General features: G+C 31.9%; 1 protein-coding gene across 4 annotated transcripts in view; it reads right to left on the bottom strand.

The window, feature by feature from the left end:
• Positions 1 to 26,502, bottom strand: part of Prkacb (protein kinase cAMP-activated catalytic subunit beta) — a 110,686-nt gene that overhangs the window by 32,527 nt on the left and 51,657 nt on the right. The window contains exon 1 of one of the 4 annotated variants that reach the window (XM_027935171.3): positions 13,160 to 13,208. The exons of the other annotated variants lie outside the window; for them this stretch is intronic. Coding sequence (XP_027790972.1) covers positions 13,160 to 13,169 — 10 coding nt within the window. The 5' untranslated portion in view covers positions 13,170 to 13,208. Of the gene's footprint in view, positions 1 to 13,159; positions 13,209 to 26,502 lie in introns of those variants that run through there. 4 annotated transcript variants of the gene reach the window in all.

Raw genomic sequence — 26,502 nt, 5'->3', positions numbered from 1 at the left:
AAGGATACAAGATGTTATCAGTTAATAAAACAAGAGGTGAGAGCGACAGCTAGACTCAAACACTGTACTATATCACAATTAATCCAGAGTTCCTTTAAAAGCATATGTTTTGAGGTTCTCAATTTTTTAGTTTGCTTATGTTCTAATATATAAGCCTTATCTATAGTTAATCACTTAAACCACTGTGATAGCCTGAAACAGCCACAGTTTTTGGAGACATAGATAGAATATTGGTTCTAATATTTATGTGTGTTCATGGGTACCTACCAACAAAAGCATCTTACAGTAATTAATACTTCTCCTTAGGAAAAAGTACCTCAAAGATTTTTCTGAAAACATATTTTATTCTGTATTGGTTAATAATGGGGCAAACTAGGTATTACAAAAGTAAGAACACACCAAAAATTAACTCAATTCATTATTTTGCATTTACAATTATAATTGTTTTCCAAATAAATTAATTTTCTCTTCAGTTTGCATCATTGCATTCTGAAAGTGATAAGCTTGCAAAGGAACCTATATGTTCACCCAGGTGAATGTTCCTGTGCTTGTAAGAATATTCACCCATATTCATGAGGTGAAGGAAGAAGAAACAACTATTTATATGCATTTCCACAAGTCCAAAATCCACAACTTAATTCTTACTCTCCTTGCTTTTCGCAATATTTTTGTATGTTTACACACAGGTCATAGTTAAAAATCAGATTACAAAATTCATTCTATTTTTTTTAAACTGGGGATTGGACCCAGGGGTGCTTTACAACTAAGCTTCATCCCCAGTCCTTTTTATTTCTATTTTGAGATAGGGTCTCACTAAGTTGCTGAGATTGTAAATTGACTGAATTTGAAATCCTCCTGCCTCAGGCTCCTGAGGCCTTGGGATTACAGTTGTCATTGAGCCTGGCTTACAAAGTTCATTTTAAACATTAAGAAAATTGACTAAAAATTCAAGTGTGGTACAACTTTATCTTTTATTCAGATAATTCTACAATGAATGTTTAATAACACTCAGCAAATTTATTAGCATTTTGCAACATTGTGTGAAATATGCTAGATAACTTCTTATCAAAACAAGAATATGTAGTGAGTTATAGTGTGCCATTATTTAACTCTTAAAAGAGGTTATCTTTTATATATGAAGAATTTATAAGTGTATTACTATGCAGATGACAACTACTCTAGATGTTGAAGACTCTGGTCTCTTAGTAATGTGATAAATTTTACTTCCCTCTTTATGGCCTTTTTATAGTAAAAGCACAACACTATTCAACTTTTATTCAACATATGTCAGAAAAATAGAAAGGAAACAAACTGAAAATAGAAAAAAAATATAATAAAAACTTCTTAAAGCAAACCCCAAATAAAATGTCAGCTATTTCACTCAAAATTTATAATAGTATATGGACTTTTTTTTTTTTTAAAAAAAGAAAACATTCATTAGTTTGGATAATCTCACTAGGTAAGTGGTGTGTAATAATCTACCTTCTACTACTTGGTACAACTTCCTCTGCTTCATGGTACTGTACTTATCATTTATAAAACATCATCACATAAAAAAACTACAATATCTGCATAAATATATAAAATCCAACATTAAACAAAGCATTTCCTTCACCAACCAAAGTACTTTATTAACAATATGCTAAATAAAAATACTAAAAGAAGAGAATAAAAACTTGCAAACAACCAAATTAAAAGTTTTAAAGGTAACATTTGTTTTATTAAAAAGTAGTTGCCTACCAGATATTTCTGAAGAGGAGGAAGCTGTGTCCAGAAAATAAATTAAACAATGATTAAATTACACTCATAAAAATGACATATTAGCATTAAGTCAGTGATACACATTTTCCCAAAATAATATTTGCATAAATAAAATGTTAAGGTAGAAAATCAGTTAATTGCATGTTTTCAAGTAGGACATTTAAAAATTAAATGGTAAATAAAACTAACAACTATTGTTTTGTATCAGAGTCAATATCATACCAATTTTCCTTGAAAACAAATTTAACTCCTCATTGCAATAGAGCTAACAATATGAAGAAGCAAATATTAAAATACATATCCTGTAACTATTGTAAAACCATCTCTGGACTTCTGTTAACCAGTCAAACTCTACTACAGGAAAGAAATTTGTTATACCCTTTTGAAAGACACATCTTTCAAGGTATTCCACATGTTTTGTGCTGGTTTATTGAGCATCTGTTAGTACTGTCTGATACTGATGGAGACTCTGAATACTCCAAAGAATAAATATAACTTCCATTAAGGAGATGAGAAACTAAAGTGGGGAGACATAATAAAGCAATGTGGCAAGTACTAAAATGGAAGGCAATTACAAGACTGTTTGCAAGAAGAAATTCTTCCATAGTAACATAAGCATAACAGAGTACATAACATTCACATGCAAACTTGAAAAATAAAGGGTCCCTCTGGCAGATAAAGTTACAAAAGAAGACATTCTAGATGAGGTGATCTGTGTAAAACACATGGAGGAGAGCATGGCTTAACTAGGAAATGGCAACTGACTTGTGACAGATGGGGCATAGGTTATGAGTGCACAACAGCAGTGGGAGGTGAAGTGCCAGCAGGTGCCCAATCATGGACATACTTGTTTGTCATGGTGATGGTTTTCAGTGTGTGGGAAGGAAGGGGAGTAACCTGTTTGTTCACAGTTACTAGACTCATTTCTTCTGGGATATAGAAGGTATGAACACTTGCTAAGGGAAAGAGGAGCCAGATGGAGTAACGTAGGAATGATGGGGGAACAGCTCTGCCTAAATATTTTATTTTTGTAGTGCTGGGCATTGAACCCAGGGCCTCACACTTGAAAGCCCTCTTCCAATGAGCTACACCAGCCTAGGGTCTAAATATTTTAAACTTTTATTGCTAATGCAGGGAGTAAGGGAAAGGACCATTCCTCTAAAACTTCCTATTAGGAAAAGAGCAAGTACTATAAACTATTACTGTGTGTTTTTACTGGTATCTTTTTTTATAGTAAGTGTTTAAAAATTTATTACTAAACAGATTATAATACATGTGTCCCCTATTCTCTTTGCAATTAAATCATCATCTCCCTGCTTCATCTTATTAAAAGCACTATTCTATTTAAGAGTTATTTAGTCTATGCCAGAAAGCAAAAACAGGATGGAAACTCAAGTAAGTTACCTATGAAAATACCAAATTCTATTAACAAATAACAGAAGAGGACAATCTCTTCCAAACCCTCTGGAAAGTGTAATCTAATAGAATATATTAGTGTGTCCTCTGCCACCCATCCTTCAAATATTAAACTCTTTAGAGTTCTCTACTTGGTATATTTCTGAGAATACTGTCTCCTCCCCACATGTACACAGTGTACTATAAATCATTTGACAAACAGAACTCATAAAAAAACTAAATATAAAATATTCTGATGGCCGCAAAGTACTTCATAAAAATGGAACTTATCAAATCAAAGTAATAGGATTATTCTGTAAAAAAGTGGTTTCCTACCAGATGCATCTGATGATTTGCGTGCTTGATCAAAAAGAATATAAATAAATTTAAGATTAAATAAATAACATATAAAATAACATACTCACAATACATTACCCATCCATATGTTTGCTGGTATATTACACGAAGAAATAAAATATAAAAATACTTGAGCACAGATATCAAAAATGTTTTATATAAGGATTACAAGAAATTCTTTGGAGAGATGTATATTAACCAACAAAAACACTACTCTGGAAACTTGTTAACAAATTATAACATTATGTCCATTAAATCTAAAGGATAATTGTATTCACTTTGCTGAGGGGTGCTTTGTTTGTTTCACCATATTCAACCATGATCATTCAAAGCAAATTCACTAAATCTTAAAAACCATAGTGGGTATAAAAGCAATTTTAATGCTGTAATTATATTTGTGCAGTGTATTGGATAGCACCATGCCTACTTTTGATTTCTAAGATATCAGTCTTTCTATAAAGATTAAAGTAAAGCATTTGGAAATTTAGTAAGAAATAAAAGTTGAGTATTTGGAAATTTAGTAAGAAATAAAAATTGTATTTCCTATGCTAATGTCTATTTCACTCTTTTGCTTTCCTATTAGCTGATTCTTTATCAAGCCTTGGTTACAAGTGAACAATATAACCGACTGACTCACTAAGCCTAAGCCATGGAAGCCCTTTGTTTATAGTTTTTATACGGAAAAATATAAAACCTTTATGAGACATATATTTGAATACACATTAAATATATCTGATTATAAATAAATCCTAGAAAACTATATTAACTTATTTGGTTAACATTTATAATAACAGATGAATACACTAAATCTGCAGTGTAGTCATTCACAACTTAGCATATGTATGTGCTTTCTCTCCCAACCTGCTCTCTTCCTGGGGATGCATCCATTTAGGCCATCTAAGATATATAAGGAACTTCCTGTAGGATTTTGTCATGAAAGTTTATACTTAGCCATAAAACTAATGACCCAGGCAATCTTTGAAATGCAGTTTCATTCCTTGTTTACTGAAAATTTTCTCATGGAAATATATCTACCACAATTATATGCTGAAGATTTTCCAGACAGTTCTGAATTCAAATATTCTTTTTTGTTGCCCAACAGTGTAGAAGTAGGATTGTACCTCTAGAGGATAGGGAATGCTCATTATCAACATAGTAACAAATGGCTCAATAAATTGTTAGGTTAATTTATATTCCCACATCTTTAAGGTTTCATATCCTCAACAAAACATGTTAATGTCAGACTTTTCAATATTTGCTAATCTAATGGGTATAATGACAAATCTTGTAACACTAAATAAATATCTCAGGAAAAAATATATAATTTTTTCTGTAAAGGACTTGTTACTTTTTTATTAATTTATTCCTAGGTTCTTTAGGGTTTTGGTTGCTATCGTAAAAGGGAAATTTTTTTTTAATTACCTTTTCTGTTTGTTGCTGACGTAGAGAACACAAATGTGTTTACACACTGATCTTTTACCTGGCAGTCTTGTCAAGACTCTTATCAGTGCTAAAATCACACTGGAAGTTTCTCCTGAATTTTCTGTGTAGACAATCACACAGTATCTATGATAATGACAATTCTGCTCTCTCCATCTTTTTCTTGTCTTACTGTGCAGGATCTGACTAACAGTTAAATGATGTAGAAACAATGACAGTAGGCCTCTTTTTCCTATTTCTCACTTCAGAGAAAATTTTTTAAACTAAGTTGCTTTACCTGTACTGTGCTTGTAATACTTTACCAGACTCAATAAATGAATTAGAGAATACCTCTTTTTCAATTCTCTGGAAGAATGCACAATACTGAATTTTTTGTTCCCTTATTATTTCTTAGGACTTTACTATAGCACTGTCTGATCCTAATTTTGTTATGTTTTAAATAAAACTTTAACTGACTCAATTTTTTTAAACAGGCATGGTTCTAATCAGTTCTTTTAAAAGCACTTTCCATGAATTAACCTTTGGCTCTTATGTACCTTTGTTTTCTATTCCACTGATCTTTGCTCAGTCTTTTATCAGGTCTTTTTATCAGTTTTTCTTCCTTTGATTAACCATCCTGTGCTTTTCCTAACTTGTTTACCTGAATTCTTACATCATGAAAGTCTCTCTTTTATGAAGTTATACATTTAAAAATTCATCTCTATACTCCATAGTTTTGGATTTAAATTTCTATTGAGTTAACATTTGACTCAAATTATTTGAATTTTTAAGTCTTCACATATGCAGTTGTATGCTTATTAGTTTAATTAGTTTTTGATTATTGAGTGCAGTTAATTGCCTTGTGGTCAGAGACTGTGACCTGTATTCAATTCTTTGCAATTTGTTGAATATTTGGTTATATAATCAACTTTGTAAATACTCTCCAATTGCTTGGGTAAAAATTCTTTCTATATACATCTATATATCTGTAAATCTTATATTTTGTAATTTCTCCTTTTAAGTGGGTCTGTTTTATTTTATATATTTTGAGGCTTTATTACAGATGTATACAACATTTTTTCTTTTTATGTTATTAATTTTAAATGGTAATCTGTCCACCTGTGACAATTCTACTATCTTACATTCTTCTAAGAGTCTAATACTGTGTATGAATATCATACATAGTCAATGTATATGTGTGTTTGTTTTATTTCTGGACTGTGAACTTAAAGTTTAGTGGAGCTTTATCTGTGGAAAAACCTGAAGGGCTTGACTGAGGATTTATTCCAGTACAGGATTTTGTACTAGCTTCTGTATATATTACTAACCTAGAACTGTTTTGATGATGTATTTTTATTGGTGCTTCCTTGACCACACTATTAATACAGATTAAAACCTGAAACCCACTTGAGGGGAAGCAGATGATTATGAATACTCAGGAGAGACATTCCACATCTACATGTACACATTCCTCTCCTGCCTCCAGGAACCCAAGTTAAGAAATACAGGCTTCCCTTTTGCCCTGTGTTTGCAGAGGTTGTATTTTCTAATATGTAATTTCACTGAAGTTATGATCCTTGCAGGACACCGGCTTTATAAAGCAGTCAAAGAAATCCCAAATTGCATCATCCAAAGAACTTGTTTTTTATCTTTGTGAGATCATTTAAAATGAAAGTCCTTTGGTCAACAAGGGATGAAAATCTGACGGCAAAGTATGCTCCTCTTATAGCTGTGGGTTTTCATTTACCACTTCCTTTTTTGCACTGGGACTTCTTTAAATTCAGGAATTCATTTAAAGAGATGCTTGTTATAGCTTATTCAGCATGTTGAGGTGCTGTTGCATTTCAGTAATTTTTTTTTCCCTAGAAAGATCTTGTCTCCAATCTTGTATTTTTTTTCTTTATAGGACAAGTTTCGTGTTAAGCTGTAAGATGCAAAGAACTACATGTTTGTGGAATTCATTTAATATTCTTGAAAACCAAAAATTTCTCCAGGATATGCTTAAGTGCTGGGGTCTTTGGTAATTTTGTTGAAACACAATGAGTGTTTTTAATCTACAGCTTCAGTTTTTTTCTCTTTTAGGAAGTTTTCCTGCTTTGGGTGTACAGATAAGTTCAAGGCTGTGGGTTCATTCTCAGCACACACAGACACAAAATGTTTTCTGAAGTCATTATGTTGTTTTGTTTTTGTTTTGGTACTAGGAATTGAATCCAGGGATGCTTTACCACTGAGCTACATCCCGAGCATTTTTTTTTTTTTTTTAATGTTTTGAGGCAGGGTCTCACTCAGTTACTTAGGGTCTCACTGAATTGCTGAGGCTGGCTTCAACTAACTGTGTGATCCCCCTGCCTCAGTTTCCTGAGCTTCCAGGTAAAGTCCTTTTTGTTGTTGTTGCTTTTTTGGTACTTGGGATTGAAATCAGAGTTCTCAACCACTGAGCCATATCCCCACCCCTTTCTAAAATATTTTATTTAGAGACACGATCTCACTGGGTTGCTTAGGGCCTAAGTTGCTGAGGTTGGCTCTGAACTTGTGATCCTCCTGCCTTAGCTTTCCAAGTCACTGGTATTACAATGTGCCACCACACCTGGCTAAAGTCATGTTTTTTATTTCTGTGTTTTTTATATTCTGAGAATAACAGAATAATTCACATCTGTTTTATGAGAATGTTATTCATTTCGTAGAATGTCCTATGTTTATCTAATACACTTTTCAACTCATAATTTTTATTTTGTCCATTTCCCCTATATTCTGGAATGCTGATCAGGATAGTTCTTTACATAATTAATTTACTTTCCTACAGTGACTATTGTGCTCTTTATTGTCTTTACTGCAGATTTACATTCCATTTATGGCAGGTTTACTGGCACCACAGCAAGCCTTTCACATTATTATGCTTCTTTTCCATTCCTGCCTGATTCTCAGCTCTTCTCATCCTGGTCTTGTTTTATCCTTTCTATCATGTGTTAATTTACAGATTCCATGTTTGCTTGATATCCAGATGCTCTCTGTAATTTTGTATGTTTAGACCCTTCCATACAAACATTTTTAAAACAATAAGTTTATTCCCTTCCTTTTGTAGGCTGTGATTTTTATCCTTTAATGGGCTACAATTCTTTTTTAGGCTCCATATAGTTGCTTTTCTCATTTTTTCTTTCATGAAGAATGATAAGTTTTGCAAATCTTGAGTAGTTTTGCAAACCTTTATAAATGTTCCCAAATAAGGTAGTTGAGGGCTGGGGATGTAGCTCAGTGTAGAGTGCTTACTTAGCATGCATGAGGCCTAGGATTCTATCCCCAGTACTATAAAAAAATCTTCAACCAAATAAAGTACCTATTTTTCTTTGGATGCTTTCACTTCCTATTTAGGTACTTTTAGAATCACTTCATCCAATCTTTCAGTTTATACATATTTATATTATCAGCTGAATAATCCAGTGAACTTCAGCACTGTGAAGGTAGCAGAACTATAGGGTTTCTTTGCTGGTGGTGATACACATCATATCAGGGTGGAGCCCTGTCATAGCTGGAAAAAGTGAGATCATGTTTTCAACTTGAAATAACCTAATAAATTCTTGATTGTCCCAATATAACTGTTTAAGAGTGAAAGCAATTAGCAGTGTTGGGTCTTTTACTCACTTTTTCCACAGTCTTTTTTTTTTTTTTTTTTAAAGCTTCATCTCTCTGAATTAGTGAGAGTAAAACAGTTATTTCTTTCTTTTCCATGAGGGCAAACTACTCAAAGTAAAACTGTTAGTTAGACTTTAGTAGTTGATCATCCATGTGATCCTTACATTTCTGGGCAAATCCACCGCCTGCTCCCTGCCCCACAAACTTTAATTCCAGGATGTGGTTTTCCCAGTTTTGTGATTTTATATTTTCAGTCAATATCTACACGGCAGAATTAACTGCTTGTGCTCAAGTCTGGAACATTCCTGGGATTCATAGCAGATTAATGCCTTTTTCAGAGATTTACCTCAATTATAGCTGGGCCAGAGTTCTCACCTAGGATATTTTTATAGGATACCATGTGATGTTTTGATACATGGATACATTGTAGAATGTTCAAATCAGGCTAAGCAAATCTATCTCCTCAAACTTTTACTATTTTTTTTTTTTTTTGCAGTGAGAACATTCAAAATTCCTTCCTCTTGCTTTTTAAAAAAAGTATTTAATACATTATCATTTTCTATAGATACCCTATTGTGCAACAGAACACAGCACTTATTTTTCCTAACTGGAATTTAGTACTGACCACCCTTTCTCTACCTCTTCCTCCCTGCTATTCCTCACCTAAGGTTTTGATATAGTGATGCTAGTTATGTTGATAAGCCAGGAACACACATGGACTCTGAATCTGTCAGATGACTAAGCTCAATCTTGTACAAGCAGCAGAGAAACCTGTTCTACACTGTGAAGATAATAAAGCAGATACAAGGAGAAAATAAAGAAGTCATGTGATCTCTGAGAGAAAAACCGAGAAAGGTGCTGCTGTGATTCCAGGCAGCTTTCCAAATCCCAACTGGTAAAGCTCAACTCTACTTTATGCCTTTGAGCTGCATGAGATAACTCTGCAGTCTCATAACATCTGCATTTTTGTCTGTTTTAGTCTAGTCGAGTAACTGATAAATTCTTCTAGTCAAAATGGCCTTAAGACAATTAAACTGATTTTTAAAGGGTTTTGTAAATTTCTTGGCAACACTTGTTTCCTTAGTAGGAGCAAAAGATTCACAAAAAAGGAGTATTAGTGAGAAAAAAAAATAATTTTTAGCTCTTTTTAGACTTACAACTCATATTTTAAGTACTAGAAAGATAAAAGTTCTGATTGGTACTATTTATTTTATTAATCATTTTATCTGACTTCATGCTACAACGATGATGCCGGAATGATAAGTAAACATTATGATTACTGTATTTTCTGAATCAAAACACACAACTGATAGTTTTCAATGATAACATGAGAAGTATTCTTATTTATAAAAAGTGACTACTATTTAGTCATTCATTTATTCTACAGTATTTATGGGATCCTTATTATGTAGGAAATACCAGGGTTGCCACTGAAAACACACATAAACAAGGCACTAGCCTTGACTTAAGGAGTTCAAAATTTAGAGCTCAGACACCAAATTGTAAATTTATAATTCAATATAATATAATAATTTTTATAGTTTAAAGCTACTTTGAGAGTATAGGGAAATCTCCTAATTCTACATGATCAATAATGGAAGCACTGCAAAGCATAGTGATTCTCAGAATTTTTATGATAAAGAATATAATATAAACATGTAAAAGTAGCAAGGATTTACATATAGTAATGTATGGCTAGGTTAAAATTTATGAAACAGATGCAAATAAAGTAACTGGAAAATTTTCAATTTGGGTTAAGAAATGGCACATCAGCAATTTAAAATTTGTAGTGTGAAAAATGATCTGGAGGGATATAAACTGGAAGCTGGAAGAAGAGTGAGACAGTTATTGCAATAGGGTTGAGAAGAGATATAGAATGTCTGATCTAGAAACATTTTCATTGTCAGGTAGACTGGAGAAAAATGGAATGATTTCTGATATACAATCAATAGAACTAATAACTAAGTGCGTGTCTGGGAGTAAGAAACAAGGTTTCTGTTTTTACTTCTTTCATGGACAATGAGATCATTAACAGAAATTAAAATAATGATAAAGCAACAAATTTTGGGATGGGAGACAAAATTCACTTTTGAACTGAATGTTCAGGTAATGATTGAAGATGTAGCCATGGATGAGATCATTCAGAGAGAACGTAGCATTATAAGAAAGCCAAAGCTAGATTCCCAGAGAAAACTAACCTTTAATTATCAGGAAAAAAGAAAAAAAAGAATAGCTTTATAACTAGAAAAAATACCACACACACATAAACACCAGAGGCATAGTTGTAGACTTAGAAAAAAAGGTCTAGCATTTGCTTATTTCTACAAATAAAACCACACCTCACTTGTAATTTTCCATATTTTGAAGTGGCTAGGGCATTTAACCACTTGCAACAGAAGTAAAATTAGTTGAAACTGAATTTAATCTTGAAAAAATTGAATGTCAATTTCTTATCATCACCATTATTGTGGAAGAAAAAGACTATAAGGAAAGGCCATGATAGAAAATACTGTCTCTAATCCATAGCTTTAAAATGAAGCAATAGAGAAGCAGCAACAATTTTCTTCAGCCAAAAACAACACATCATATTATAAAACCTCCATAACTCATAGTGGTTACCTAAAGATTCTAGGTTATATGCCCAACTTTCAAAGAAAAAACACACATTGTACTGATTCAAAGACAAGTAGCATGACGAGGTAGCCTCGTTTTCATATTACAGAAATTATGCTCACATGTTGATTTTATAATATTAGTCCAGACTTAAAACACTAGATTAGAAGGTCTGTATTGAAAACTGAAAAATAATAACGTGGGCAATTCTTAATATTGTACATGTAAAAAATGTGCTTTTAGCATATGATATCACTCTGTAAACAAATATATAATAGCAGTGAAGTGGTTTATGTTGTATTGCAGCAGGATAAAGAATGCATTGGTGATAATGAGGTGATCTCCAAGAAAAGGTTCCTTGACTTTGAATTTTATCATTTTACAACAAAAACCCAAATCTCCTAGGTCAAAATTCCAATTCCAAATCTTTTCAATACAAATTTTAGAACCATTATGTTATCAGAGAAATCATATTTTACTTCTAAAAATGATATCTGAATCAGAGGTTAACTTCTAAACAGCTTCATTTTTAGTTAAGTGAAAAGATGCTAATGAATTATGCTCTGAGCAAACATTTCTCACTCTAACAACAGGATATCTATTTTTAGCAGCAGGTTTGGCTTGAAAGGAACAGCTTTTGCCCTAAGATAAGCTGCAGTATATACTGTAGTATATTTTCTCCAAAAGAAAAAAGAAAAGACTTTTGGACACATTTTAAAAAATAAATCATATTATGATAAGAAAAGAAGACTAATCATCACAAATGTACTTATTTCAATAAATTATTTCCCAAATGAAGTATTTCTTAAAAATTGTAACAAAGCCTCCAAAACCAAAATGCATCTATTTCATTATTAAATCCCAATTTCTCCATGAATTGTAGTTAAAAGCAATCCAAGAAAAAAGAAAAAATCAACAACATTTTGACAGCATTTTATTTTCAAGATGAGTATTTTTTAAAAAAATATAGTCAAAAAATAAGCTAACAAAAATGAGTATTAGGATGACAAAGCTAATCAAAGGAAAGTTAAACTATCTTGAGGATCAGATACTAAAAACAAATTCTCATTATGGGTAATCTTCTATTATTCAATGTATAACAATTAATATGCCTAATGAATACAGTAAAGCAAACCATAAAGAAAACTGAAACTGATTATTAATAGACTACTAATAGTGGTATTAATTTTTCACAGGTCTCAGTGGCTTTTAAAAGCAGTATACTATAATGCCTAATTGCAAAAGCATCAACACAAAATGTAATAATTCATTGCAGTCCTGACTTTATAACTGTCTCTTTAAAAAATATTTTTCTTCTTAGAGTTAATTTTAAAATATATATATATATACACATACATATATAACTGAAGAGTCTCAGAGAGCATACTTACCACTCATGATGAAAATCAACCCTTCCAAAACATATTGCTCAAAACAACAATCCAACAGCAAAGGGAGTTATGCTAATCTCTAGAGGTAGAAGAACCGATGGTGTAAACACATACACTGGAACATGCAGCACACAGAAAATGAGAAGAGCTTTCTTTTGTTTTAAAAAGAAAAACCCCTAGAAGCAAAGCATAACTGCCCAGCATGAGATAACACCAGTAAACGTCAGATTAATGCCAACAATGTGTATAACTAGATTTAATTTCTTTCAAGCTAGTTATCCTAGCCTCCTTCATATACCTCCAGAACAACTCAAAATGGCAGGGAGAAAATGTTCGAGCCAGGATGTATAAGATGTTCTCAATTATATCAGCATGAGTTGTTACCACGGCAACATTAGACCAGAATTATCGGTTCACTTGTAACCAAGGAGTAGCATTTCTAAAGCTTTAATCAACCACAACAAATAAAATACCTTTTTCTTTTAGAGCTACATGATTTTAAAATTACCATATTCTTTACATTTAAGCACTGATCTACCCTTTTTACATCTTCCAAAGATATAGAAAAATCGCTGTTTTCTTCAAATACTCACACAATCCCATGTTGAATCTGGCAAGGAACAAACAGCAGAATGATTGCACCTAAACGTCTTTCAATTACACCAGCTCTTACTGCTAGCTGTGGACCTCACTGATATTAAAATGCTGTGTGCTGTTGCTAGTGACTATTGGCGATGAATCTTATTGCCCAGATCGCTGATAGCTTTCATTTTTCATGAGCCAGAAAGCTATACTGCAGCACAAATGTTAACCATTTAAACATTCTGTATTATGGCAGAGACAAAATATAATGCAATATATACATATATTTACACATATACATGCATTTATAAAGGAGGAATAATTTATTTATAAACTTCCATTAAATTCAGCATTGCAAACAGAATCAGATGCCATCCATATGCTACTCAAAAAAAGACAATATAGAAAAAAGTTACTGGCAGTTATTGTTTAAGTATAAAATACCTCACATCAAACAAGAATAAGATGACAGGTTGTACATCAAGATGGGCAGACTGGATGGCATCGTGAAAGGTTGTTCTAATCCCAGATACCCCAAGTTTTTACAAAAATGGTACAAAGACCTAGAGAATGGTGCCTTGTCAGGTAGAACTTGAGAAACCAAATTTACCAAATTTAAAAGTTGCCAGGTCAAATGAACCAGATAGACATTTCTCAAAAGAAAAACTTTGTTTGGCCAATAAATACATGAAAAAATGTTCAACATTTTTAGTAATCAGGGACAAGCAAATCAATACTACACTGATTTCACCCCACTCTAGTTACAATGGCATCCATACAAGAATACAGTAATAATAAAATCTCATAAGGATGTAGGGAAAAAGGAATGATTGTGCTTATTGGCTGTTGTTAGGACTGTAAATTAGTCCAACCACTTTGGAATGGGTATGAAGGTTCCTCAAAAGACTAAGAATGGAGCCACCATATAATCCGGCTATCCTACTCCATGGCATTTTTCAAAAGAATTAAAGTCAGTACACTATAGCGAGTTTATAGCAGTGAATTTACAATAGCCAGTTAAGGAACAGCCTAGATGCCTGTCAACAGATGAATGGATAAAGAAAATATGGTATATATGCACAATAGTGTTTTACTCAGCCATAAATAAGAACAAAATCATGACATTTGCAGGAAAATGGATGGAACAGGAGAGCATGATGTTGAGCAAAATAATTCAAATTCAGAAAGTCAAGGGTCTTATGTTTTCTCTCATATGTGGAAGCTAGAGAGAAGAAAATATATATGTGTGTGTGTGTGTGTGTGTGTGTGTGTGTGTGTGTGTATATATATATATATATATATATATATATATATATATATACATACACACACACACAATTATGGGAATTATGTGTATGTAGGAATATGTAACAATGAATCCAAACTATTATGTTGATCAAAATGTATTCATTAAAAAAAAATGCTGCCTGGTAAGGCAAGACTTCTGAAATTCTGGAGATAGTACTTTAGAAAATCTCCCCCTAGAAATGAACTGTCAAGCTAGACAAAATTGTCAAAAACAATGGTTTTATTGTTTTGATAATCAAGCAAACTGAAAGCATTTCATTAAATAATACTGAACTTTGCATGAGAATACTGGGAGTTTGTGATGTTCTTGTCCATAGCTACTCATATTTCTTCACAACTCAGTCAGTACAATGCTTCTATCAGAGTAGAGCTGGTCATGAAAACTAGTATTTTCACTACCAGAGAAGTTATGAGATTTGGACTTAAGACTCAAACTCTACATTAGTAATACTGTCAATTAAAAAAAAAAAAACTGTAAAGAATTAATGGGAGAAATGCCCAGATTCACTATTCTAAGGTTATGGGCTTGCAAGAAGTAAACAGCAGACTGGTGGACTAGCAATTTAACAAGGAAAATGGAAATGAGAGAGGGTGGAACTATTCACATGTCACTTGCTGATTAAGAAGCTGTGACATGAACAAGGGAGACCCAAGAGGGCCCATTGGAAAGCTAAAGCTGATACACACCTAAAAATTGCCTGAACATTAAATATGCTCCCAATCCATACACAGTTCCATGAGTACAGACTAGCTGAAAGTGTTTGAACACAACCTCTGATTGAACATTATACAACTAAATTCTGGAGACACAAGAAACCCTTAGGAAGCCAGGTTAAAAAAAAATAAAACTCTAAAGTGGAGGAAAAAAGACTAAAAATAGAACAGAGAAATCAGCAGTCACACATCTGGGGCATACAGATTCCATAGATTAAGACCAAGATGTTATTAAAATGAAATAAAAGATATATAAAAGTAACCCACAGAGAAGAAAAAAATAATCAGAATTCAAAGATGGTACAAACACATTTTTTTTTTTTTTTAACAAAAACTATGTGATCCCTAATGAGGAGAAAAAGCAGTCAAGAGAAAATGCTCCTGGATGAACTCAGATGTAGAATTTAGTAAAGATTTCAAAATATCTATTATAAATAGGGCCAAATAATTAAAAGGATATTATGTTTAAAGAATTAAAGGAAAATACAATGGCAATTATACAATCTATAAAGAGAAACTATTAAAAAACATGACTTGAAAAGTCAATAATGAAAAATTTAAAACTTATTATAAGCCCCCAGTAGCAGATTTGAGAAAGCAAAATGATCAAAGCAGTGCATTTGAGGATAGATCAACAGAAATAATCCAATATGAAGGACACAAAGAAAAAGGGAGAAAAAGGAACAGAATCTGAGAAATTTCTGGAATATCAAGGATATCAACATACATATAATAGGAATTAGGAGAGGAGGGGACAAAGGGTAAAGAAAAAAAAAAAAAAACACTTGAAGAATATAATGATTAAAAATGTCCCAATTTGAGAGAAAACAATATCCTACAGAACCAAGCTGTTTAACCAATGCCAACTAGGACAAATACAAAGAGATCCATATCTAGACACATATCTAGACATATCTAGACACATCATATCCAAGTTGTTGAAAGATCAAGGCAAGGAAAAAGTCTGAAAAGCAGCAAAAGCAAAATCACGTATAGGGGGAAAGTAATATCATTAATGATGACTTCTTGCTAGAAATAAAGAGACGGGAAGGCAACAAAATGACATGCTCAAAGTGCTAAAAGAAAAAAGAAACAAAAGTGTCCACCAGCAATTCTCTAGCCAGGAAAACTATCCTCTAAAACAAAATGGGAATAGAACACTCACAGAGAAATAACAACTAAGATAATGCTGAAAGCAGAAACAAATAATTCATTAATAATATTTCTCTTACTATTATTAGGAAATTTCATTGTTGTACAAACATAGAATAGTTACACAAACTTAGATAATGTAGACTACTATACACTTAGGCTATATGGCCTAGCCTATTACTCTGCCAGATTGCTCTTGTCAGATTTGCTCTGGCAAGTAATTTTCCTCTACAATGAGCTTATATAGAGTTTCTAAAAATTCTTCAGCTGCCATCACATCAGAACTTAGATTCACCATTCATTTTCACATGTAATGAATAATGATTCAGGAATCCTTTAAACTACCCAAAACTAGCAGTAAATTCAACATCATAGTTAAGTCCAGTCTTTTCTTTCAAGCTTGCATATAATCATTTTGCTTTGGTCATGATCATTATGGTGCTAAGAGGGATACCTTCTGTGCTATTGAGGGCTTTAGAAGTTTCTCCATAATTAATACAGGTTTTTGTTAAATTTTTGTTAGTTTCATTTACTTCAATGAAGCAGATCCTTTAACACTTTGCACTTTGTTCTTGCTCTTCAAGCTCACAGCTATGGTGGGATGGGACTAGTGAGCAATAACCATCACTGATTTTCAACTTACATATAGTCCCTAATAATTTTACATTTCCAGGTCAGGGCTTGGTCCCTTAGTGGCAAAATTAGCAATGGATTTCATGCTTAGGGGCCATGATGAACAAAATAACATGAAATTAAATCAAACACACAAAAAAATTATGCAATCAACGGATGCAGTAAGGGGAGTCTAAGGTCAGCCTGGGCAAACTAACAAGGCCCTGACTCAAAAAAAAAAAAAAGTGTTTGGGGCGGGGGGGTTGGTGAGTGAGGAAGTCTCTTAGAGGTATAGTACCCCTAGTTTCAACCCGCAGTACTAAGGGGGAAAAAAAAGAGAGAGAGAGAGAGAGATGCTGTAAACACAAAACATGATATGTATGACACTGCTGCTGGTATAATCTGGCATGTTTTACAGTAAACTTTTTAAATATATAAGCAGAAGGAATACATTCTAAACTAATGAAAAAGAGTATAATATAGGAAAATATATAAACCAGTAACCTAGTAGTTTATTATTATTATCAAGTATAATATACTGTACATAATTGTGTTTACTATATTTTTATATAACTGGCAGTGCAGCAGATTCATTTACACTAACATTATCACAAAGATGTGAAAATGCATTGCACAATGAAAATATGATGGTTACAATATCAATAGGTGATAGGAATTTTTCAGCTCCACTATAATCTTATGGGTTCACCATTATATATGCTGTCCATCATTCACTGGAACTTTGTGATGCAGAACATGACAAAAGTTGGAGATTTTATACTTCCTTCTCAATAACTGATAGTGAAACCAGGCAGAAAATTAACAAGGATATATAAAATTTTGAACAATACCATAAAATTTTGACATAATAAAATACAGACTGACATCAACAGAATGCACATTCTTTTAAAGTACACACCAAAATTATATTCTTGACAATATAACAAGATGCAATTAATTTGAAAGGATTGTTAAATCTTTCAAAAATATATTCTGTGATCAAGCATAATTAAAATAAGAATCAGCAACAGAAAAATTTGGAAATCCCCAAATACATGGATATTAAATCACAAAGATATCTCAAGGGAAAATAGAAAATATTTTGAACTTAATGGAAAACCCCACAATGTATCAACATTTATGGGATGCAGATAAAAGAAAAATTGGAGGGAAATTCATAGCTTTAAACATTTAGATAAGAAGGAAGATATCTCTCAAGTCAGTAATTTAAGTTGCCACCTTAAAAAATAAAACACAGACAAGCAAATCAAATAAAAAACAAAAAAGAAAAAATTGTGAGTCAATGAAATTGAAAAAAATTCATGAGAATATATACAGAAGCATCATTCCACAAATTAAGCCATGATAAACTAAGACTAGAAAGAACTCCCTTAGACAGATAAAAGAAATGAGGAGGGTGAAAAACTACAGTAGCTCACATATTTAATGGTAAAATATGGAATATGTTCCTCTTAAGACTGAGTATGAGACACTCCCGTTTGTATGCTACTTTGCACTGAAGGTTTTAGCTAGTTCAACATAGCAAGGAAAAAAAAAAGCACTAAAGATATACAGATTGATAAGAAATAAAACTTTTTATGTAAAGATAATGTCATTTTTATCTTTTCAAAACCTAAGGAATCTACAAAGGAACTACTAGAACTAAAAAATTATCTATCAATAATAAACAATCCAAAAATGAAATTAAGGCACAACTCCATTCACAATAATATCAACAGAAATAAAATGCTTAGAAAATAATTTAAGGGCTGGGGTCATGGCTCAGCGGTAGAGCACTCACCTAGCGCGTGTGAGGCACTGGGTTCAATCCTCAGCAACACATAAAAATAAATAAAATAAAGGTATTGTGTCCAACTACAACTGAAAAATTTTTTTTTAAAATAATTTAATAGCATCAACATAAAAGGACAGACATTTCACATTCATGGATTGAAAGACTCAATATTGTTAAGATGGCAATTCTCTACATACAAACCAATTTGTAGATTTGACATACTATCTATGAAGTATGTCATAGAAACCAATGAGCTAATCCTAAAATTGATTTAGAAATACAAAATTTAGAATAGGAAAAAAGAATATAAAAAAGAATATATATATAAATATATTCTTTTTTATAAAAGGCATAAGTCCTCTTTGTTCTTCTTTTTTATAAAGTTTTTATAGAGTAATCATATTTTATAGAGTAATCAAGACACTGTGGAATTAACATAAACATAGGTTTAGTTTGCTGGCACATAATTGAGAATTCAGAAATGAACCTATATACTTATGGCAAATTGATTTTTGACAAAGATTTGGAGAAAATAAAGTCTTTCCAACAAATGAAGCAGTAAAAATTATATATATAATTATAATATTATATATATAATTTTTACTGCTTCATTTGTTGGAAAATGAATTTATATATATATATATAAAAGAATTTTGATTCATATCTAACACCATATACAAAACTTAACTCAAAAAATGGACTATAGGAGAAAGCACAGATTAAAAATATTCATTCCTTTGGAAAATGAATTTATATATATATATATAAAAGAATTTTGATTCATATCTAACACCATATACAAAACTTAAAAAAAAATGGACTATAGGAGAAAGTACAGATTAAAAATATTCATTCCTTTGTGTTAGAGAAAGATTTTTTAAGTTCTTTAACAATCCACAAAGGGAAAAAAGATAAACTGAACTTCAGTGAAATTACTAACTTACTTTACAAAAATATTATTTTATAAAACAACAAGACAAGAAATAATGAAAAGGAATATCTCAATATATTGAGAAAATATATACTTTCAGAATACACATATTTATATATTCTGAACTTGTATTCAGTCTAAATTTTTGAGACTTGATAAAAAGAAGACAAACAACTCAATTTTTGAAAGTGGACAAAATATTTGAAAATACATTCCTCCAAAATTTATACACAAGGGCTGGGATATAGCTCAATTAGTAGAGTGCTTGCCTCACATGCACAAGGCTCTGAGTTCAATCCCCAGCACCATAAAAACAAAACAAACAAACAAAAATTATATACAAATGGCTTCTAAAAGCATGAAATACGCTCAATGTCATCAGCTGTTAAGGAAATATAAACTGACATTATAATTGTGAAATACCATTTCCTACCTGAAGAATGACTGTAACAAAAAAGACTGATGATACCAAATACTGATGAATACATGAAGAAACTGGAACCTTCTTACGTTACCATAGGAATGTAAGATGGTAAGTCACTTTGGAAAGCAGTTTAGCAGTTTCTTGAGAATGTAAATATAAACTTATATGAACCAATAGTTTCCCTTCTAGATAACTACTCAAGAGAAATAAAAACACATGTTCACAGAGACTTGTTTTTAAATGTATATACTAACATCCCAATAGCACAAAATGGAAAACAATTCTCTTGTTTTTAAGAAGAATGGATAAAGAAAATGTGCTATAGCCATATAACATGGTCTAATTCAATGAGGAACTAACTGTTTATTTATTCTACAACATAGATGAACCACAAAAGTATTTGAAGTTAAAGAAGTCAGAAACAATAGATTACAGAGTATACGTTTCCAATTTTATAAAAAGTCTAGAAAAGGAAATTTAAAGGCAGAAAAGTAGACCAGTGTTTATCTGAGGTTGGGTGAGGTGGGGATTGGTTACATCTGGGTACCAAGAAATGTTTTGGAGTGATGAAAATTTTCTAAAGCAATTGTGGCAATGGTTGTACAATCCTATACATTTACTAATCAACACCGAATTCTACACTTATAATGACAGTGTTTATGACATGTAAATTATATCTCAATTTTTTAAAGAAAGTGTCTCTCTACTTAGGTAGAGACAACCTACTTGAAGCTGGTTTTCATTACTGTGTGAAGAATCACTTTAGTGGACAACTTAATTATGGCCTAATTAGTGATAATATACAGCATTAAACAAAACATATCTGCTAGCTGTATTTGGGTCACAGACCACTAGTTTGCTATTCCAGATCAAAAAAAGGAGGGTAGATTGTGGTACAGTGTAGAAATGGGCTAAAAGGACCTTCTCACACATCTAACCTAGCACGGAAGCCAGGATGACTAGGTATATGAACATAAATTAAAGAAATAAAGCCCTGTGATACAGCCCTTGAATGAGCACAATACTAAAAATTGAGTTCATCATCCTCTCATTCAGATTCACTAAGGTCAGTGGCATCACATCAACAAGAGCAAGAATACATCAAATTTGTTGGGACCAGTTTTGAACTATGAAACCATGCAATAGTGACAAAATCAGTAGTAGCTCAAATGATATCCAACTATCCATCTCTTTCTTCACCTAACAGCTGGAAAGCTTAGTCTCCTCAGAATGAGCAAACTCCCAGAAGTTTACCTGAAGTGGACTCAAAGAAGGCCCCAAAGAAAGAACTACTTTAAAATGCTGCTAGTTTGAGTAAATGGGTTTGTCAGTGATTAATTTGAATATTTAAAAGATGGCACCTAATTTGTATTCCAAGTGGGCCATACTTTTTAAAAAAAATATTTTTAGTTATACATGGACACAATGTATTTACTTTGTTAATTCATTTTTTTATGTGTTACTGAGGATCAAATCCTTTGCCTCACATGTGCAGGCAAGTGCTCTGCCACTGAGCCACAACCCTAACCCCTAAGTGGGCCATACTTTTTAAGTAGCATTCCTGGACCCCAGAGCTAAAAGCAGACATTGTTTTAGGACTTGCAAGTAATATTCAAACTCTATAGAGAACATATGTTCTTCCAGGTTCATTTTATTATCTCCTTCTAGAGAATATCTTATTTTCAAAGTTTGACATACATATCTAATGAAATGATGTTGAAATTTTTCAAATGCTTTTTATCTATCTACTGAAATGATTGTAGAATTTTTATCCTTCATTTTGTGTTGTATCACATTTATTGATTTGCGTAAGTTGAACCAACCTTGCATTTCAACCTTGCATTGATTGTGATGTATAATCCTGTAAATATGCTGTTGAATTTAGTTGCTAGTGTTTCATTAAAGATTTTTAGATCTATGCTCATTAGAAATACTACCCTGTGATTTCCTTTTCTCATAGTGTCCTTGTCTGGCTTTAATATCAGAGTACTGCTGGCCTTATAAAATTAGTTTGGAAATATTCCATCCTCTTTAGTTTTCTCGGGAGAGTTTGAGAATTGGCATTAATTCTTATTTAATGTTTGGAATTCACCAATGAAACCAGGAAGTGCTGGGATTTTTTTTTTTTTAATTAGGAATTTTTTTGAATACTGATTCAATCTCCTTACTTGTATTGATCTGTTCAGATTTTCTATTTCTGCATGATTCAGTCTTGGTAAATTGGTAAATATTTCTAGGAATTTCTGTATTTCTTCTACGTTATCCTAGAAGAACAAAACTAGAACCATCACACTACCACATTTCAAAGTATATTACAAACTTAGAGTAATCAAAGCAGCATGGTACTTACATTTTTAAAAAAGTATGTAGACAAATGGCATAAAGCAGAGAGTCCAGAAATAAACTCAGATATTTACTGTCAATTATCTTTGATAAAGGTGCCAAACACAATTGCAATGGGAAAAGTGCCATCTCTTCAATATAGTGTTAGGAAAACTGGATATTCACACACAAAAGATTAAGTCAGAACCTTACTGCATATTATTTATAAAAATCAACTCAAAATGGATTAAAGCCTTATATGCAAGACCAGAAACTGTGAAACTACTAGAAGAAAATATAAGAAAAAATTTCTTGGTATTGGTTTGAGCAATAAATTTTAGATATGACCCCAAAAGTACAAGCAGTGAAAATAAAAATAGACAAATGGGACTTCATCAAAGTAAGAAGCTTCTATACAACAAAGGAAACAACCAATACAGTGAAGAAACAACCTATGGTATGGGAGAAAACGTTTGCAAACTACACCATCTGATAAGAGATTAGTATTCAAAACATTTAAGGAATTCAAACAACTCAAGCAAGAAAATAAGTAATCTGATGAAAAAATGGGCAAAGGACCTAAAGAGAAATTTCACAAAAAAAGATATGCCAATATATAAAAAAGATTTTCAATATCACTAATTATCAAGGAAATTCAAATTAAAACCCCTAAGGTGATCTCACTTCACACCTGTTAAAATGGCTACTATCAAAAAGACAAAAGATTACAAGTATTAGAGAAGACGTGGGAAAAAGGGGAATTCTTGTATGCTGTTGGTGAGAATGTAAATTAATATAGTCATTATGGAAAATGATATGGAGACTCCTCAAAAAATTAAATATAGAACTATCATATGATCCAACAATCCTACTTCAAGGTATAGTCAAAGGAAAAGAAGTCAGATGCTGAATAAGTCATATTAAATATCCCACATTGACTGCAGCATTATTCATAATAGCCAATATATGTAATCAACCTAAGTATCCATTGACAGATTAATAGATTCTTCAAATTTGTCCCATAAAATATAAACATAATCTGGAATATACATAAAGATTTAGTTATAAGGCTGTTTATCACAACATTTTTAATATAACAGCAAAAAGTTAAAAACACAAAAATACTAACAGTAGTTATCTTTTGGCAGGATTGTGTATGATTTTTTAGTTGTCTTTGTTTTTCTATATTATTTCCTAATTTTTTTCCTGCAGATATATTTACAAATAAGATTTAAGTGTTATTAGGGAATAAGTGCTTTTCAAACTTTAATATACATATGAATCAGCTGGGGAATCCTATTGAAATGTAGATTCTGACTCCTTATTCCAGGATAATTAGAGATACACAAAAAACAAGCATTTTAACAAATTCTTCCCTGATACTAATGATGCTAGGTCAAGGCCATACTTTGAGGCACTATCTAGAGTACATATATAATAATCTGCCTTTTCTAGCATTGTCCTATGGCTGTTTTTACAAAGTACGATGAGGTAAGAGGATCTCATTATGTTAGTTATTTGACATATTACTTGTATTGCTTCAGACTCTGTGGAAACATTTTCTAATTTCAAAACATTTAATATTCCAATCAATTAACCTTTACAATAAAGCCTTTTGATTGCTCCAGTTATAAATTATAAAAATGGTAAAAAGTACACAGGTAACACAGAAGTTTCTGTATATTGAATGTGGTATTTACCAGGATCAGGTCAGCATTTTGCTATTTTTGGTTAATGTCTATAGGCCTTTAAAATAAATTGCAGGCCAGGATCCTCCAGTGACTCAGGAGGCGGACAGGAGGATCCCAAGCCTTAACAATTTAGCAAGGCTCTATGCACTTTGACCCTGCTCAAATTTTTTTAAAAAGGGGTTAGGATATATGGCTCAGTGGTTAAGGGCCCTTGGGTTCAATTCCTGGCACCAAATAAATAAATACATAGATAAATAAATTGCAAAGATCATAATAGAAAAAAATAGAGGCAACTGCACAAGTCTGTTGTGTATTACATGCTAATCTAACCAACAACTCAACATTTATTGAGAACTGTGCTGGCAATACCAAAATAAACTGACAAGTTCTAGGCCTTCATGGAGTTCAAAATCAGAGGAAAGAGAGATAACATAAAGACTAATAGTAAAAATAATTTTAGCACTATAAAATAAGTCGCATTAAAAGTAAGTAGAAGGGCTGAGGTTGTGGCTCAAGTGGTAGAGCACTCGCCTAGCATGTGTGACGCACTGAGTTCAATTCTCAGCACCACATATAAATAAATAAAAAGGTCCATTGAACTAAAAAAATATTTTAAAAAAAGTAAGTTGAAGATGATATAAGAACATAGAAAGGAAGGAGATCATGAGTTCTAATAAGGATGAAGGACAGAAGAGTAGGACTCCTTAGTGATATTTGAGAGGAACATTAACTATGAGCAAATCTCACTATTGGTGGAAGTAGGAAAAGGAAATTGCAGATAAAAGTATCTTGCATAAGCACTATTATAAAGGGAATTCCTTATCTGACTATTCATTGCTATGTTCACTATAGTGTCAAAAATAAGGGCCTGGCATAAATAAGAAAACAAATGATACTTATGTGCATTTCCCTAAAGTAGAATAGGCAAGTTAACTTATCCTGTATTCTGCAGACTTTTCAAGTTAAAGTTGAATTATATTATTTCCCACTTTCAAAAACTGCATTGGCTCTTTTCTATTAGAATGTTGCATGAAATATTAATATCAATATGCCTTGAATATTATGTTTATGTCTGTTCTTCCTACTTTTATTTTGGGGAGTAAGAACTGGATCTTATTTTCTTCCAAACCTTGTTCATAGACTATGAAGTAGTAAATACTCAAAAAAAGGTTTACCAAATGCATAGATATTAATTACTATTGATAAGCTTATAAACTTCCATATGGAAAAAAGTAGATGAAAAAGACAATATGTAAAGTCTTCTAATTTAGAAGTTACAGTAATACAGATTTACTGGACTAACAATTAGAAAGTAAATTGTGTAAAAGAATGTACAAACTTCAGAAAGTTCATATTGATAAGACAGTCTATCATAGTCACTTTAGCTATCTAATTCTACCTGAAAATTCATATTTGAAATTGCTTATTTGTTCAATATAGTATTTACACCAAAGAGTCACTAATCCGGATTTGTATCTATAAGAAAAATAGCCTGTCAACTCATACAAGGACAAATAAAGTGCTTTGTGGTATTGACCTATTTACTTCTTAAAATGTTGCAGTTAGACATTCATTAAGTATATAAAATCAGACTTAAAACACAAAAAACTTCTATTAATTTCAACATCATATAACTTACCAGACTACTTATGATCAAAGGAAGATTCACAAGCTAACTATAACAAATTTTCTAGAATGTCATTCTTTCGTTAGAGTCAGAATGAAAAGCAGAATTTCTCTATGCTTTTCCTTTGAACTTCATGCACTTATATGTGCATCAGATTAGTCATTACATATTTATGTTATCAAATATGAATTTCTGTTATTTAATAATAAAAGGTGAAACACCTAGAAACCAATGTGACCTTTGTTCTGTATTTTTTCCCATAAATGTTACTGGAAAAGAACCTTGGATTAAAGTTAGTTACATTTCATACATGACTAAATTAGTAATTGAGCTTTACTCAGTACATGAAACTAACTTTTTAAAAGTTACAAACTGTTTTTGCACTTAGTTACTTCTTTTTTGTCTTTTTTAAAAAACTTAATCGTTTCTTATATTGCACTTTGAAACAAGTATATCCAGAGTATCATCAGGAAATATTACATGCTTTTTTCTTGTCAAATCATACAAGTAAATTGCTTCAAGTAGCCTTGAACAATTGTGTTTTGTATGAAAATTTCATATACCCAAAACTTCTTCCCTAACTCACAGAACAAGGGAATTTGTTTTCACCACAAAAAATAAATTTGGAATTTTGAAATGACAGGATTTCTGTTTCTGTTGGATCAGTGTTTTCTCCTCCATAGCAATACATTTCATAAGAACAAACTAGACCTCCATTCTTACCATACTCTTCCTTACTTATAAAATGATTTTGTACATTATATTTTTGGGATATGAA

The sequence above is a fragment of the Marmota flaviventris genome, chromosome 10 (genome assembly GCF_047511675.1).
Source record: "Marmota flaviventris isolate mMarFla1 chromosome 10, mMarFla1.hap1, whole genome shotgun sequence".
Taxonomy (NCBI): Eukaryota; Metazoa; Chordata; class Mammalia; order Rodentia; family Sciuridae; genus Marmota; species Marmota flaviventris.
Note: the sequence above shows the minus strand (reverse complement) of the source record. Positions and strands in the feature narration are given on the sequence as shown.